General features: G+C 40.1%; 1 protein-coding gene across 5 annotated transcripts in view; it reads left to right on the plus strand.

Moving 5' to 3' along the window:
- The first annotated feature begins 5,927 nt into the window (after positions 1-5,927).
- RPS6KA3 (ribosomal protein S6 kinase A3) overlaps positions 5,928-17,513 on the plus strand; it is a 115,902-nt gene continuing 104,316 nt past the window's right edge. For 2 of the 5 annotated variants that reach the window (XM_003917483.4, XM_009197324.3), the window contains exon 1: positions 5,997-6,458. In XM_003917483.4, the coding sequence (XP_003917532.1) occupies positions 6,390-6,458 (69 nt within the window). In that variant the 5' untranslated portion in view covers positions 5,997-6,389. The other 3 variants (XM_017953977.3, XM_021932882.2, XM_009197320.2) reach the window with 2 other exon arrangements.

Genomic DNA, 17,513 nt, shown 5'->3' on the forward strand with positions numbered 1-17,513 from the left:
AGTTATAAGTTATTTCAATTCAGGTTTCTTATTTAAAAAGGAATTCCTTAATGTTTAACCCCTTCCCAGGTTTTTATTCTTATTTTATTTATTAGAACATGACTTGAAAATAAGTTACTGAAATATAATTGATCTTTTGCTTAATCAAAATGTACTTTACTTACAAACATGGCACTATTAATCCATGAGCAGTTTTTCCAGCAGTGGACCTGATTTGATAGTGCCTCACTCACACAATTTTTGTGATTAAAGCTGCAGAGTTTCCAAACAGAGATTTGGGATTCAGCTGGTGGTCAAAGAATAGAGTTCCATTTAATTCCATAGTGTTCTGCAAAGACACTTCCAGTTGAGGTCTGGCTATGGGCTGGTCTTAAATACAAGTCATTAAAAAAGAATTTTTTTAAAAAAGTATCTTTTCCAGCTGCAGACTCAAATTTGCATTCAAAAGCACAAATATAAAGTTTTAAAAAACATAACCACAATAACAGCCATATTTTAAAGCAAGAGTTCCATAAAGTTTGAATTTTTTTTTTCATGGTGATGAGTAGGAACTGGTGGTCCTTGGGTTTTTGCTTCAAAATGGTTTGTGGACTGAAAAAAAAAAAGTGAGAACCACTGTTCTAACCAACCAAAGTAAATTGATAGTTATAAAACGGGAATGTTTATTCTCTGAAGGAATACTTTATACTGAGATTTTTGCTTAATGTTAAAGCAGCCATTTTTAATACCAGTTTGAAATGAAATTTTAATGTATTATCTCCCTCTTATGAATTAGTGTTTATAAACAAGAACATTTAGAGGGTCTTTTCAGTTCTAGTAAAATGAAAACTAAAGTAAAACAGTAGCTTATTAAAGCTTCCAGAATGGCTTCTCAGTTCCTTGTCAAGTATCAAAGCCCCATAATTCTTTCCCTTCAAATGACTCTTGAAACAAAATGACACCTCTAAGGATTAAACATGTCGGAAACCAATAAAAGAAGAAAACATTAAAGCACGTCTGACACAGGCCTCTCCTTCATAGTTCCCTGTTCCTCTCATTCTCCCTACATAAGTATGAGTCAGGTAATGTTAACTTTGAATCATATATTTGTTAGTTTATTTTGAGCATTACATAAACAAAGTTCTGATCATAGCCTATGAGGCAATTGACCTGTAATCATTTGCATTTCAACATATGTAGCGCAAAAAACAGAAGAGTAAGTTGCTCTACATTCTTTTATTTGCATTTCACGGGTTACTTACAGTATCACTTTTTGTGATACAAGAGTGTCCTAAATAGATCACACTACAATAAAACGCTCACATAGCAAATGGAACGAGGTAACTTTCAAGAGTGAGATATCTGAATTACATTATGTATGCAGGAGTACTCCCTTTCTGAAGCTGATAACAATACCTTCATTTATTGAATGTTTCCTATGTGGCAGGCACCATGCTTAATGCTTTACAGACGTTACCTCCATTTAATCTGCCTACCAATCATACAAGGCGAGTATTATTATTCCTATTTTCAGATGAGAAAAACAAAGTTTATTCTGCAAATATTTGTGGAACAGCAACTACATGCCGGTCTAAGCAAAGTTGAAGCTAAGATAAAGAATCCTGAAGTTTGGACACAGGCCTGTCTCTGCTCTTATCATGATCCCATCCTGCCTAACTGGAAAGAATGTTAAACATTTCATGTATTTGTATTATAGATTGTCTTCACCTTTATAGATTTTACTGTCTTGCATCATATGCAACTCTAAAATCTTTGAACTTTGTATCTGGAAGGGAACCTAGAACCTTACATTTTCCAAAATTTTAATTTTCTCAAATAAAATGTTCAAATTGTTGTAGAAATGCCTTTCTTTAAGACCTGTGTCAGTCAGGAAAATAGCCTTAATAATTTTTATTTGAGATATTTCAAGGAAAAACAAAATTCGCACACATGAAACATATGTAACCATGTATTTCGTTAAACTGTTGTCTTATATGAGATAAGATTTGAGTCTAAATCTTATCTTTCTTTCTCTCTGGAAAGAAATAGTTAAATAGTCTCTGGCTATTACCTTTCCTTTTTTTGTGAAAAAATAAATAGGCTTTGGATAAGTATGGATCCAAATAGATATGCTTTGGATAATATAATTTGGATAATCTGGATGAAAGGAAAAAGCTTTTTCCTAGAGGTGATGATGATTACACTTTTGGGATTTTCTACAGTAGTGACAAATCTATATGTACAGAGCTGTGAACTTTGGATGTATATGAGGTAGAGATTGCACCATGAGCCATAGTTAGTCATCTTGCAACTTTTCCAGACTGATGTAACTCCATTTTTGAACAAATGTTATTTTGTTAAATAAATGCCCATTTAAACTTGTATACAAAGGTTATAATTATAGCAGGAAATTGTTGGGGGCAGAGGAGGTTAAATCTAGTTGTCCCGTCATACATTAGGAATGATTTCTTGGAAACCTCCTTCAGATTTTCTACTGAGGTTTGCTGTTTCCCTCTACTGTAGTTTCAAGTAATAACTTTCCAATATTTTGGTTCTGACTGGGAGATTTGTTGGGGAGGGTGGGGATCAGTAGGTAACTGAATCAGCCCTTTCTGCTGATCCTGCACTAAGGAAGCCAAAAAGACATTGGAATCTGTAGATATCACTTAACATTACATGACTTGTAGGAATACATAAAAGGCTCAAAAGCCACATATGTAAGTATATATTTATAGTAGCCACATTAAAAAGTTTTTAAAAGGTGAAATTAATTTTAATGAAATATTTTAACCCAATATATTCAAAATATTTCAACATGTGAATATAAAAAATTATTAATGAGATACTTTATATTCTTCTTTTTTTTTTTTTTTTTACTAAGTCTGAAATCTGGTATGAACTTTACATTTACAGCACATCTCAACTTTGACCAGCCAACCTCATTTGAAGTGCTTAGTAGCCATGGGTGGCTACTAACCACCATATTAACCCATGCAGGTCTGGCAATCTGAGGCAGTTATTCTTTGAACAGCCACACTTAGAGTTCTCCTCTGTTAAACAGAGGGGGAAAAGTAATCCTGCCCAGGGCAATATCAGCTTCTATGTTCAAATAACTCTTTTTGCTGCCACCTGCAAGAAAAATCCTTCAGCCTCATTTGATTTTTCCAAATTCTCCTAACCAAAGAGAGTGGTTGCACTGCTCTTAGATTTAATACTAGAAATAAAAGAGAAAAAACTTATTGTTAACAACAAAAAATCATTTTCTTTGCTTTTGGGGCAAAAGAAAGAATAATGTTCTTCTAAATAAATTCAATCAATTCATAAATACTTATCAAATTGATCCTATGTGCAAGACATTTGTGGTAGTGGTACTTTAACTGGTTTTTGTTGTTGTTTTGTTGCTGGTTTTTTTTTTTTTTTTTAGACAGAGTGTTGGTCTTGTCGCCAAGGCTGGAGTGCAATGGCACGATCTCGGCTCACTGCAACATCTGCCTCCCGGGTTCAAGCGATTCTCCTGCCTCAGCCTCACCCATAGCTGGAATTACGGGTGTGCGCCACCATGCCCGGCTAATTTTGTATTTTTAGTAGAGATCGGGTTTCACCATGTTGGCCAGGCTAGTCTGGAACTCCTGAGCTCAGGTGATCCGCCCACCTCGGCCTCCCAAAGTGCTGGGATTACAGGGGTGAGCCACCGCACCTGACCACTTTAACCCATTATTAACAGTTCATGTAATGCTTAATTCACTGAAACGTGACCAGTGCTCACATTACTTTTACAGATCAGGTAACTCTGTTTTAAAAGTTATTCCTCTGGTTCTCAAGGTTAACAGAGATGAATAAAAGTTGATACTGAAAATCGCATACAATTTGCTTTATTTTAAAATGTTCATTCTTTGCGTGGGGGTAATTAGCACTGAACAGTGTTAGCCACTCTCTTCAACTATGTATGTTTTTACTAATGCAAGAATGTTAACTGAAATAATTGATCAAAGGGTAGGGGGAGCTAATTTACTTTAAGCCAACCGAATTAGCGAACTTCTTTTCGCTATAAGGAGTGGTCATGTGATGCTGCAATGCAAATGAATAAATTAAGCATTTCGTACATAAATGCAAAATAGCACACAACTCCTTATCCTCCAAACTTCTGCAATCACGTTTTATCGTCGGGAATTACACAGACAATGTGCTGCCAAATTAACTGAGTTTGGGCCCAGGTTGGATTTGCAACACCTGAATATAGCATATGGAGGGAAGTGACAAAAGCATGAGCCAAGTAGCCGCATTCGCCTTCCCCAAACCACGTTGAGTCTGCCCAGATGTTGCCCAACCTGAGCGGTCCCCCTGAGTTCAAAGCTTCGGGAGAAGGCGCGCAACGAAGACTTCCTGCCGCCTTCTCAGGCTCCCTAAACAGTTGGAGCCTCCCTAAATGGCCACGAGGTTCCCCGGCCTCGAGCCTGTACCAAGGGGCGCGCTGGCGAAGGCAACAGAAAGAGCCCAACACCTGCTTCTCGAAGGCCCAGCGAGAAACCTCGCACCGACCGCGTAGACCTGGCCGGCTGGGTGTGGGGCTCTAATCTCATTCTTACACCTGCTTAGGGAGGCAGGCGAGAGTTCTCCAGGTGTCTGGGTCCCGGAAGGACGAAAGGAAGCTGTTAATAGGCGTGCGCTGGGAGCGCAGCAGGGGACGCGCCTTGGTCGCTGGGCGTGGGAAGACCGGGATGCCTGGGCCGCGGCCTGAGGGACTGAAGGGACACGCCGGCTCGGAGATTTCCCTTTGCTTTTTCTCTTCCCCTCGCTGGGCGACTAGCCAAGGGCTGCAGTAGCTTTCCACTCAGCCCTGCGACTTTTACACATTTCTGCCCGGGCGCACTTAGCGCGCAGCGGCTCCTGGCGCAGTGAACACAGGGTCGAGTCCTCTTGGGACGCACCCCGGACGCCCAGGCCTTCCCCCGCAATCTCTCGCAGTCCTGTGGGGCTCCATCGCCGTCGGGGCATTGGGTTTCCTTAATCCAGGGCTTCCCCATCTTGGGCAGGAGGAGGAGTCAGAACCCCTCCCCTCCCTCTGTCCCTCTCCTCCTCCTCCTCCGCCCACGGCCAGCCTGATTTTTAAATCTAATCTCTTATTTAAAGTCAACAGAGGAGCAGGAACCCCGCGCTCCTGCCTACAAGATATTTTAAAACAATTCTCCAACCTCTCCCGTGAGGGACAGCCTTAAGGAACCTCCCTGTTTCCCCCTCTTGAAGATTTAGGTAGCAGACGTAGGGGGGCAGGGGTTCGAGGGTCGCAGCTGAAGGCCAAGAGCTCTGCGCAGTTGGGGAGGAGAATTTGGGCTGGGGGTGGTGCGGGGAAAGCGACTAATACAAGACGAATGAATCCCAAATAGCCACAATTTAACACAAGAGCGTCAACTTGAAGAGATTTGAATCAAACCGGGAGCCGAGCCCCCAGGAGACTCCCAGGCACGAAGCCTCCAGTGCCTCCGTCGGGGGAGGTGGGGGGCAGGTGATTTCCCAGCATGTGACCCTGAAGAGGGAGGGTCTTGGGCCATTACGGGATGCGCCCAGAGACTAGGCGCGCCCACACGCACGCACCCCCGGAGTAGACAGGCCGAAAAGACACTCCGCACCCCTCCCCGAGTCCTTGGCTCGGGACTGCGCCTCCGGTACTTTGCCCACCTCCCTCCCCAGCTGGGCGGGGACCACTGTTCTCCCTCATTCCCAAGGAGCCTCCGACCTGCTTGGACCCTTGGCAGTGAAAGGCTCCCAGCCTTCGCCCCTCCTTCCTTTCCCATTTCTTTCCCCCGCCTCCCGCCGACGCCCCCAGTTCTCTTGGGCTCGCCCTTCCTGAAAGTAGGCGAGGCCCAGAAGCTGAGGTTGGGGCGCAGAAGGAGGGGGGTGGGAAGAGGGAGGAGCCGAGCGCGGTGGCTGGGGGCGTGTCTTCCACTAGCCCAGCCCCTGGGTGCGCGCGGCGGTGGCGGCGGCGGCCGAGCCTCGCTTTGAGAGACAGGTATCGCTTAGGCGCCATGTTGTGAGCGGAAGTGGGGGAGCGCGCGGCGGTCGCTGTTCTGCTGGGAGCGGGCGCGGGAACCGGCGGGGGGGGCGGAGCCGTAGTCCCGGCGGCGGAAGGAGGAGAGGAAGAAAGGGGCGAGACCCGGTGCCCGGCGGAGGCGCGAGGCTCTCGCTCGGCGTGCGGGCGTCTCTGGCCAGGCGCGCGGCTTTCGGGCGGTCGGCGTCGGCGTCGAGCCCTCTCTGGGGCCGCTGCTGCTGCTGCTGCTGCTGCCGCCGCCGCCGCCGCCGCCGCCGCCACTGCCACTGCCGCTGCCGTGGGGCTCGGGCGGCGACGGAGCGGGGCCGGCCGTGGGGCGGGCGGGGAGGGAGGAGGCGGTGAAGGCGGCGGGCCGGGGGGGAAGATGCCGCTGGCGCAGCTGGCGGACCCGTGGCAGAAGATGGCTGTGGAGAGCCCGTCCGACAGCGCTGAGGTGAGTGCAGCAGGGCGGCCGGGGCCGGCGCATCTCCTCCCCGCGCCCCCGCCGGCTCGCTTCGCTCCCCGGAGCTGGCCACTCGGCCCGTTCTGATCCCGCTCACGTCTTCCCCCCGGGTTCAGGGTTTTGGTTTGGGTTGTTGGGCTGGGTCTGTTTGCCCGTCTGTCTGTTCCTCCCACCCGCACCTTCACCTCCTTCCTTCGCTCGGGGGGCTGCCAGTGTGTGGCGCGTGGGGTTTGGAGTGGGCGCTGGGGCTTTGCAAGAAGCCAATTTTAATCAACTTTGCGTGGGGGAAGCGGGAGGCGGAGCGGGGGCCGGCGGGGAGTTGGGAAGTTTGGCCCAGCCAGGTCGGGGGCTTTCCCGGACCTTGGCGACTTCGGGAGTTGAGGGAGGAGTAGGGATCGGGTTCACCGGGGAGCAGGGACTGTCGAGTCCGGCTGAGGCAGGGGCTGCTGCGGGGAGACCAGCGCGCGGGGCACGGACGGCGGCGACCTGTGGGGGGTTTCGGGTAGGGGGTGCAGCGTTTTGCCTTCCCTCCGTCTGCCGCAGCTGTTGCTGCTGCTGCTGCGAAGAAAGTGGAAGCCTAAGGTCCCCTACCCCCTCCGTTTCTGAGGTCGCAGAGCTAGACCCCCGTCCCTGCGAGTTTAACTTGAGTTTCCTGTCCGTGGAGGTGAGAGGGTGATACTCAAGGAGATCAGCGGCCGCCGTAAAGGGCTTTCTGGTTTTCCTCGCCCGGGATCTGGTGACCGTCCCTGAGACACCCACCCCAGTGCCCAAAACCCAAACAGTATACCCAAACAGGGCAAAACAGAATTTCCCCGGGCGCATCACTCCACTGAGCTTTTCTGAACCGCCCCTGTCCCAGAACAACTCGGGGTCTGCGAAAATAATCCAGACAAGACCCATTCCAAGGTATCACCGCTCCTCTCCGGAGTGGAAAATCAATTCCTGATGGTGGCGCGTCTGTGATTCTTCCTTCTTGACTTTTTGCTGCCTTCTCTCCCCGCAGCGGACTTTGGGGGATTACAGGATGATAGGCTGCGTGTGTGTAATAGTTACTGAGTGAGTGACCCCATTTCTGGAAAGCATGACTGAAACGCGGGGGTGGAATGGGGCAGGCTCTGATGAGTGGTGTGCTTGGCGGCAGCCGCTGCCCTGCCGGCCTCCGCAGTGTGAGAGGTAGATAGGGTTACTGGTTACGTCAGTAAAACCGAGGCTCAGTTTGATCTGAGATGCGGGACACTTGCATTCTCCAGTGTAATGGAGAGGGCGGGGGATCAGTTCAAATCGCTTTTCACTTTTTTCCCCCAGTCACCTCCACTGCTGTATAAAAATTTTGCTTGTTCTCCTTAACGCACGCAGAGTTGTAATAGTGCTTATGATTGGTGCTTAGTATTTTGCGACTTGGATCATACTTGTAAAACCTGAACTAAATGCTGCTCTTCAATGGAAAAGACATTGATATATGTTGAAAGAAAATGAAAGAAAGAAAGGAAATCATGTTTTTAAGACTGACAGAATCACAAGAACTTTATTTAAAATTGTTAACCAGACTAATACTATGAATCTTTTATTAAAAAAAGCCAAATTTATGATGTTTAATCATCCTTTGGATGGGTAGTGTGAAAAACAGCATGCAAGAGCTCTTTTCATATTTTTCCCCGGAAAATTTTTTGCATTAAATAATATAGCTAAAAGGTTAATAAAATATTCTCAAAGTACTGAACTTGTGGAAAGAAATTAAATTTGCTTTGAGCCTTTTACATACAAACATTAATAATTGCAACTCAAGATCAGTCCACATTTCTGCTTGGCATTTATCGATGTGATAGGAAAACAATGTCATTTAAAACTCCACCTTATCCTTTTTCTATCTAGAATGCATTTGGATAAGGAAGCACAAAACTGATATTTATTTAGCACCAACTATATGCCAGGTACTGTACTACATTACTATTTCATTTTATCCTTCCTATGACCCAGCAGGGTAGGATTATGGTCCCCATTGTTATAGATTAGGAAACAAAATCTCAGAAGCTGAAAGGTACAACGATTATAAATAGTAAATGGCAGAGCCATAATTCAAAGCCGGGTGGATACAATTCATGTGCTTTGTTTTGTATCAGGGTAGCTGTTCCAAATCTTTTGTGGAAAAATTCGGGGTATAAATAAGCCAGTAGTTAGAGGTCATCTATTTTCCAAAAACAAATAGAGTATTATAAGAGGTCTCATTTGGTAAAGCCTTGTTATTTCAGTTACTGTCATGTTTTCCAGAACTTGACAGATAGGATTCCACAATTTGCTATTTTCAAAGAATTTTCTTGCTATTCTGGCATAAGGTATGTCAAACAGAGCCAATGTAGCCAAGATTTATTAAAACTAAATTCTAACAAATTGCCTTTAGATATTTAATTTCCTTTGCTTGTTCAGCTATTTCAAGTAAATTACTTCTGATACAATTTGGAAATATTGAAGACAGTGAGGGAAAGGTTGAAAAGTTCCACTCAGAGGTCTAATATTTTCACTATTATGCCGTTTCCTCCCCAGTAGGTTCCTATCAGATAATAATTGTATTTTACCAGAGTAATATCGTTTTTTTAAAGCGTCATTTACTTGAGTAAATACATCAAAATATTTCTCTCCAGGTTAAAAGATTTCAGGATTGGTCTGTGTAGGAGTTTACATTTGTGGTCTCATCCCTAGTACACTGTGAACTCTTGAAAGCAGACTTTTTTACCCACCCCCCCCCAATCCTCAGCATTCAACACAATGCCTGGCACTTACACATTGTGGACTTAATAAATATCTGCTGAATGAATCATGAAAGTCAGGAATAGGATGATTATGAATCTTATCTCTGTTTTTTATCATTTTAATCTCATTAAAATATGGACAATTTAAAAAGACCTCAGTGCCTCAGTAAAAACATAGGCAGTTTCTTCAGTTCCTTTACACTGGCCTTCCTGCTTTAAGACCTCACACGAATCTCATGGTGTTCAAAACAAAAAAACCCTTGTGGTTAAACTCAAACGTGGGTCAGAACATGATAGGCTAGAACTAGGCCAAATGTTTAAAGAAGCAAATTTAGGATAATAAAGGAAGTACTATGTAAGCAAAGTAAGGGTTGGTACAAGATAAAAAACAAACTAGCTTCCTAACTGGTCTAGGTGAATTCTTTAGTGAGTTACTTAAAGATGCTAATATGCTTTTGAATATTTGACTGTATAGAGAATGGATAGGTAGGAATTATGGCTCTTCTGTTCTACAAATCCCTTGCCACTGCTGTCAGAGACAGCATTTACTAGATCATAAGCCTGACCTAGAGTGATACTTTTTTCTCCGCTGCAGTAGAGTAGGTATAAATGATAGTAGATCTAAATATGAAGTTTTCAAAATAATAAAACTATGGAGGTTATTTTTGTTTTACAGAAATGTGTTACATAAAATAGCCACAATATAATGTGTTGTATACAATGTGTATTACACAATGTGTTGTATGAAAATAGCTACCTCGACTTCCTTTAAATAACAGGTACCCATGATGCACTGAAAAATATCAAAAAATATCAATTATATAAGTATTTTATTATAGAAAATGAGGCCTTTGTGTGGGAGATCATGTTTAGTGAATGTGCAGCCATTTTTAACCTCAAAGATTATATAGTATTCTATAGTATAGTACATAGATTTTATAGTATTTCTACTATATCAATATTATGTAGATTTCTTATTTTATCTATAGGGAAAATGTTCTGTTAAAGTATAATCACTGATTTTGAAAAAAATGTTTTATTGTTTCTTTTCCTTTTCCTGTTTTATTTTTACCACCTTTCAGGTTTTTTTCTTTCCCCTAAGTGAAGATCTGAGGAGAGGAGAGGTATTGTTACATGTCAACTGTCAAGTAACTGTGACACATTACTGAACACTTCATTGTTTTCAGTGATTATGATAGAGGATGTCAGTTTTGTAAAATGTAGAAAACTTTGCTTTATTTTGGCAGCTTGGTCCTGTAGTAATGGGGTAGATTCAAAATGTGAAACTTGCTGAATGCATTTAAATTTTATTAATAAAACTTTTATCTAATTACAGGAACAAATATAGGCAGACTTTGTCTTCTCTTTAGTGAACATTTCTGGAAACCACAATAAGTATATCTTATTTTTAATAAGAAGGGTGGCATAATTGGACTGTGTACTCCTGACCAAGGACTTGACATTTGCTAAATTATGGAATGACCAAAAATATAGATCACTTATCTAGAAGTCTGAGTTGCAGAACGATTGTCCTAAAGTTTTTTAAAATTTTTATTACTAAGAAACTCATACCATTGTGATAATTAACAAGATTTGCTCTACAGTTCAATGCTCAGGGACATGTGATCTGCCAGACAGTGAATGATGGGTAAGGTCACAGTTGCCTGTTGACCCAGTGCAGAATGGGTGCTTTAGACTCAATGGTTCAGATTGTAATGAATGACACACTGACATGTTGGTAGTCTCACTGGTAATGCCTGCGTGTGATAGTGCTCAGTTGTTTAGGTGCTTTGGTGGATAACACATTTTAAAGCATTGGAATGCAGCTGTGCAAGTACGTATATATATACACACATCCTGTTCCCCAATTCACATAAATAGAAAAAAACAAGTATCTAAATTGTAATACCTAGCATTCGATATCTTCCTTCCACCCCGCTCCCATCAGTGTGTTCTTTTGGAATTAATACAGTGACCTGTATCATTAACTTGGAGATATCAGATCTCACATATTCTGGTTTATCAGTTTAACACCAAAAAGCATTAAAGCAAAGAAAAACTACCCTATTTAATCATTCAGTAAAAACTACCATGTTTAATCATTAAGTTTTGTCATGATTTAGCAAAACAAACACAAATGTGTGTGTGTGTTTTATAAAACAGGTTCAGGATAAAATGTATCCATATAGCACATAATGATTATTTTAATACATTTGGCCTACTTATTTTTTGACAGTTTACCAAGTTGTACAATTTAAAAGCCAATATTTATTAATCCCTAATGTACAGAAACATAGGAGGAAGTTGTCTCTTTGGTTAAACAAACTGTACACCAAAATTTTTACTTTTTAATTGATAAATAATATTTGTACATTTTTATGGGGTCATGTGATATTTTGTTCCGTGCATAGAATGTGTAATGATCACATCAGGGTATTTGGGGTATCCATTAATCATTTCTGTGTGTTGGGAACATTTCAAATCTTCTAACCATTCTGAAATATATAATACATTGTTATTAACTATGGTCACCCTACTCCACTCTGCTATCCATTGTTAGAACTTATTCCTTCTATCCAGTTGTATGTTTGTACTGTGCCTATTAACCAACCTTTCTTCACCCCTACCCCCTCTGTAACCCCCCACACTCGTCCTATCCTCTAGTAACTCTCATTCTGAGTAGAAACTCCCTACCCATGAGCCCCACATGTGAGTAAGAACATGCAATATTTGTCTTTTTGTCATGTGGCCTGTTTTAAGCAAATATGTTAGTTACTGGTAATTAAGTATTTTGGTTTTTGCTCATTCTTAAAACTTAGAAGGGACTTTGTGGGGTTATTTGGATTAATAGCAAAGTGTTAAAGAACATAAGCTCTGGAGCCATAAAGACCTGTGTTTGAGTCCTGGCTCTGTCACTTAATAACTTTGTAACGTTATGCAAGTTATATTTAATATCTCTATACTTCAACATCCTAATTTGTAAAATAGGGATGAAAATAATGTCTACCTCATAGAGTTTTGGTGAGAATTAAATGAAATGATAATATATGTAAAGTACTTGGTTCAGTACATGGTTTAAGTTTTTAATAAACAACAGTTACAATGAATCGTCCCTCTTAAAGAACTGTCTGAGTTTGTTTTTCCTCTAGGGTAATTTTTTAGAATCCAGCAAAACAATTAAAAGTGATTTATTTGATCGATCAGTTTAAATAGTCATGGTAATATCTGAATGTAATTGAAAGGGCAAGGGGAACAGAAATCTCTTGAATCTTGTCCTTTTTGCATTGATCCCTTCCTCAATATTGTCTTTAAAGGGAAAAAACAGCATTGTGAAGAATATATGTGGAAGAAGGAAGAAAGGAAAGTTTGTTCACATTTTTAACATTGCTCAGATTGGAAGATGTCTCACAATCCATGGCATGTCATAGTTTAATTAGCAGCATGTTTTTCCTTAATATATAAAATAATAGTATATCTTACACTTGATTGTATCTTTTAATCAGTGAAATATAGTGTATCCTGTATGTTTACCTCTTGAAGGTAATGTGTCCCTGAAGAAATGGTTAAAGTCAGTTTATAGCATCAATAGGTAGAATTTTAACTTTCTTTGTAAAGCATACCGACACACAATGTGCACACCTTTTTATGTTTTAGGATGAATCCGTTCTGTTAATTTTTAGGGAAAGAAATTAATATATCACACCTCCTTCCCCATTGCTATACATACATTTGTTATAGTTATTTGGAAATGCTATAAGGTAACTGGGTTTTCCTGTCTATAAATGTAGTCCTTTAGATTTTGCCTGTAATGTGGTATTGGTTCTTACAGAACTCTAAATAGTATATATAGTATTTTTCAAGCTGAAAAGTCTCTGGAGATATGATGTTAAAAGGTGTATCCATGCCTCAAGAATCACCCCTCTCCAAAAAACAAGATAGTGTGGCATAATCAAGTAAGTTGGGGAAATGTGGCATTAAATAAGATTTAACCTGTCTTTACTGTATAATTTAGAACTTTTAAGATGTTGTATACAATGAATCCGCAAAACGGATATGGCCCACAGCATTTGAGACTTGATGTCAGAACCCCTTTTTTGTGAACCATCTATTGAAGTCTCAGTGGACACAAAGTGCTTTGCAGAACACAGTTTTGGAAAGTCTGATAACTACAGTAACGTGATCCAGTATTGCCTGGAAATGAGCTATTATGTTTAATTGACTGTATTGAAGTTTTTTCATTAACTGTCAAGAGTTTTGTTTCATTTTGGATTGAAATCTTTCTAAATTGTATAAAAATGTTCCATCTTAATAGTGAATATAAATGTAATAATAATTTAGATAAAAGTTAAAAATAATTTACACTTTTGATTCGGTGTTCTGAAAATTAATGGTCATATTCTACCTTAATATCAAGCTAATTGCCCCTACTAAATGGCTTGTACATTGACTGTTTCTGTAACTTATGTCTAATATTTGTAGTTTAAAAATTTTCTTATATGCCACTTTATGCCACTGTTAATCTGCTTTTCTCTCCCATTTTCCTGTTAAAATTAATTGCTTCTCATTTTCACTTACTAGAGAATAGACATCTAGGATTAGTAATATACAAAAGTTACAGCTTCCAAATAATGTAAAATAGCATCCTCACCCTTTTTCTGGTCTCTGCTCATCATGTACAAATACCTCTGGGGTCAGGGGTGTTTGCTGGGCATATTTCCAAATAATGAATAGTGATTTTATGTTTTACATACCATAACAGAACGGCTCAATTGCTGGCATTACCTGCCCTGCATATTTAAGTTCCTCTCTTGAAGATGTCAGCTGGAAAGTAGAACTAAAAATGAACTAAAAAACAGGCAGCTTTAAATTGAAAGCTAGCTTACTGCCCTGCCTGGAGTCAGCTCTCCACATTGTGAGTCCTTTTCTGTTGTTCTCATAAAATAGTGTTAGTTTCCTAAATATTTGTTACTCTACACTTAGGTGTAAATCTAAAAGCTCTTTTAGATTTCTTGTCATAATAGAATTACAACCATAGCATAAGTTAAATCAGATTTTCCCATCTTAACTAGTATATCTACATACATACCTTAAAAACTAGTTTTGTCCACCGTATAAATTGATTTTTATAATCTTACATATGGTGATGATCTCATCTTCAAATCTGACCTGGTCATTTAGATTTCTGTGAGCTTGGCTCTAATTCTTTGGGCCACAAAGCTTGTTACAGGAAACTTGGTTCAGTCATTTGATATGTGTTAGAAGCAGATGTCAAGTGATAGCCTGAAGCAAAAGATCATTTTGACATTAATAGATTGAAATGCATCTCAAGTGCAGTGGTTTGGGATAAATTTTCACTTCAGAAATCTTGTAAAACCTATAGCAAAAACCTCAGCTATCTAGAATGTTACTTCATTTCTTCACATTTAGGAACAGAGGCATCTATCTGAAAATAATACAAAATAATAAAGATCTACTTAAAATCACAAAAAATTTCTAGATCAGCACTGTTTAGTACAGTAACTGCTACCCATATGTGGCTATTGAACACTTGAAATGTGGTTAGTGTGGAAGTGAATTTTTTAATTTTAACTAATAGTCACCAGTGGCTATTGGCTACCATGATGAACAGTACAATTCCCAGTTACAGTATTAGTACAAATTGAATGCATTTTTTACACCACTATTTTTTTCATTTCTACCTTGTATGATTTATATCTTGAAATTAATAGGCTAAAGCTTTTCTAAAAACAAATATTTAACATGCTTTTTCAGATTATTTTTAATCAGGTTTGTTTTGCCCTTTTCTATCCTGAAGATTCTGATAAACCCTCTAGGGTGGTACATACCCCACAAATCAGCATTCTTTTCTTCCTACAACTTTAATAGTTTTACTGTGACATCTCATTCAAGTGATAACACTAAAGCATTGGGGGAAATTTAAATATCAAAAAATGTTGTAATTATAAGTTTCCTCTTGTGCACAGAGCTTACAGACAGAGATATAAACAGTAAGACTAATGTCTCTGGGTAGAAAAATACACAATTATCTTCTATATTATTGGATCAATAAATTACTGTATGGTAATTTGTTTAAATATTGTGTTGCATCCACTGTACTGTGCTAGTTAAAACTGAAAAAGTGGATTGGTGCATCTTGAAATATGAAAGCATTTAAATTTTTTTAGCATAGAATTTTAGAGCAGAGAACAATTTAGCTCTACCCTATTTATATAAGAAAATTGAGACCTGTTCAGGCAGACCTGCTTCAGGTGATATGTTAACAAAGTCATAGTTGGGGTGTGCAACACATTGATTTCACTAAAATTCATTTTGTCATCCACAACATATCAATACAACTTTTTAATTTTATCAAAACTATCTTAAATACGAATTCTGAAAGAACCACAATGGACAAAAGTTCAAATATTACTTTTTCTCTACCCTCTGCTAATTTTCACTCATTTGCTACGTCAAGAGTACTCAAATACAAAATAATACACAGTCTTGCCTTAGCCTTAATTTATAAGTCTGGAAAATACAGTCCTTAGTTTACAAAAACAACTTCAGAATGTTCCTACCTACAAACGAAGGGTGAGGGGTACATTGAGATCACTGCTCTTTCCCAAGTGAAGATGGAAGGAAGTTCACGTCTATTGAATGCTCCCCTTGATAAGTCACTTTGTGTATATCAACTTGAATGAAGTATACATAATTATCCTCAACTTACAGATGAGGAAACTGAAGCCTAGAAGGGTTAAATAACGTGCTCATGGTTGCACAGCTAGTAACTGAAGAAGCCAGAATTCAAACCCAAGTCTCACAGATTGCAAATTCTATTGACTTTTCACTACACAGCCCTGTTTGAGTTGAGAACATCCAGGTGAGTAACTCAGTCTAAATGAAATCTGCTACCGGGGAAAAAGGATCCAGGTAGTTTACATGAGTAGCTATTATGTAGAGAATAACCTAGAGAGATAGGTGACTTCTCACATATATAAATACATGTATGTATGTAGCATGAAGCCCTCTTCTCACCAAGGAGGCCTGTAGAGATGATGTGATCCTAGCATGAACTAGGAATGCTATTCACAATAGAGACAGTGCTTAAGTAGTCAATAGGTAAAGTTAGAAAAGTTAGTAAAACCATGTGAGGTTGATGGTAGTTTCCAAATACAGTGAGTTAAACAGGTTTTTGTGAGTTGGCTTGAAAAACCGCATTTATGACATTGTATGGGAAGATTATTTGAGATTTCTAATGAGCTGTCTTACAAATAAAATGTCTAACGTTTGATACAAAAATTACAGTACTTGGAAAAAGGGGGGAGGGATGCCGCCTAGACATTACTTAACACCTCTCTTTACAGAAGCCCCTAGGTGTATGCCTGAGTAAATGTGCTCTGTTCTTTGATTGCAGCTTATTAAATCATTACCTCTCTATCTTTGCATCCTCTTTTCAGAAAAATCTACTTGATGTTCCCTCAAAGTGCTAGAAAACAGAATTTGGCTCAACCCAGAAAGGTTAACAATTATCTTACTATCATATAAGAAAAGGAAATTTAAAAGGAAAGTTATGCAATCTTTTTTTTTGTTTTGTTTTGTTTTTTTCTTAGAGTGTCAGGTCAAATAGCCCTAATTAATTCTTTTCTCACTCTATCACCCAGAGCTTTTGCTCTAATGCTGATACGGAAGTTCCTTGTATATGTATGTATTCTGTCACCCAGGCTGTAGTGCAGTGGCGCAATCTCGGCTCACTGCAACCTCTGCCTCCTGGGTTCAAGTTATTCTCTTGCCTCAGCCTCCCAAGTAGCTGGGACTACAGGCACCCACCACCATTCCTGGCTAATTCTTATATTTTTGGTAGAAATGGAGTTTCTCCATGTTGGCCAGGCTGGTCTCGAACTCCTGACCTCAGGTGATCCATCTGCCTTTGCCTCCCAAAGTGTTGGGATTACAGGTGTGATCCCCTGTGCCGGCCATCAAGTTGGAATTATATATTGCTGCTTTTTATTACATGGGATTATAGTTTAAAATGACATGCCTATTTAGGCTGGTTTTGGAAAACTTAATTTATATTAATTTTCATTTCCATTTTGATATCCATGTACCTTTTGTAAGCATTAAATTAGTACCATGGATAGAAGTTGTAAAGTTTATGCTGTACTCATCAACCATAGGTTAAACTTTTCTTTCACTTTGATGCTTTTTATTCCTAAAATTTCAGTAATCTTTCTGGCATTCCGGACAGGAAGACACCCATCATGCTTGTTAGAAGGCAGGAGAAATCCTCCAACAAGTAAGA

The sequence above is a fragment of the Papio anubis genome, chromosome X, assembly GCF_008728515.1.
Source record: "Papio anubis isolate 15944 chromosome X, Panubis1.0, whole genome shotgun sequence".
NCBI lineage: Eukaryota > Metazoa > Chordata > Mammalia > Primates > Cercopithecidae > Papio > Papio anubis.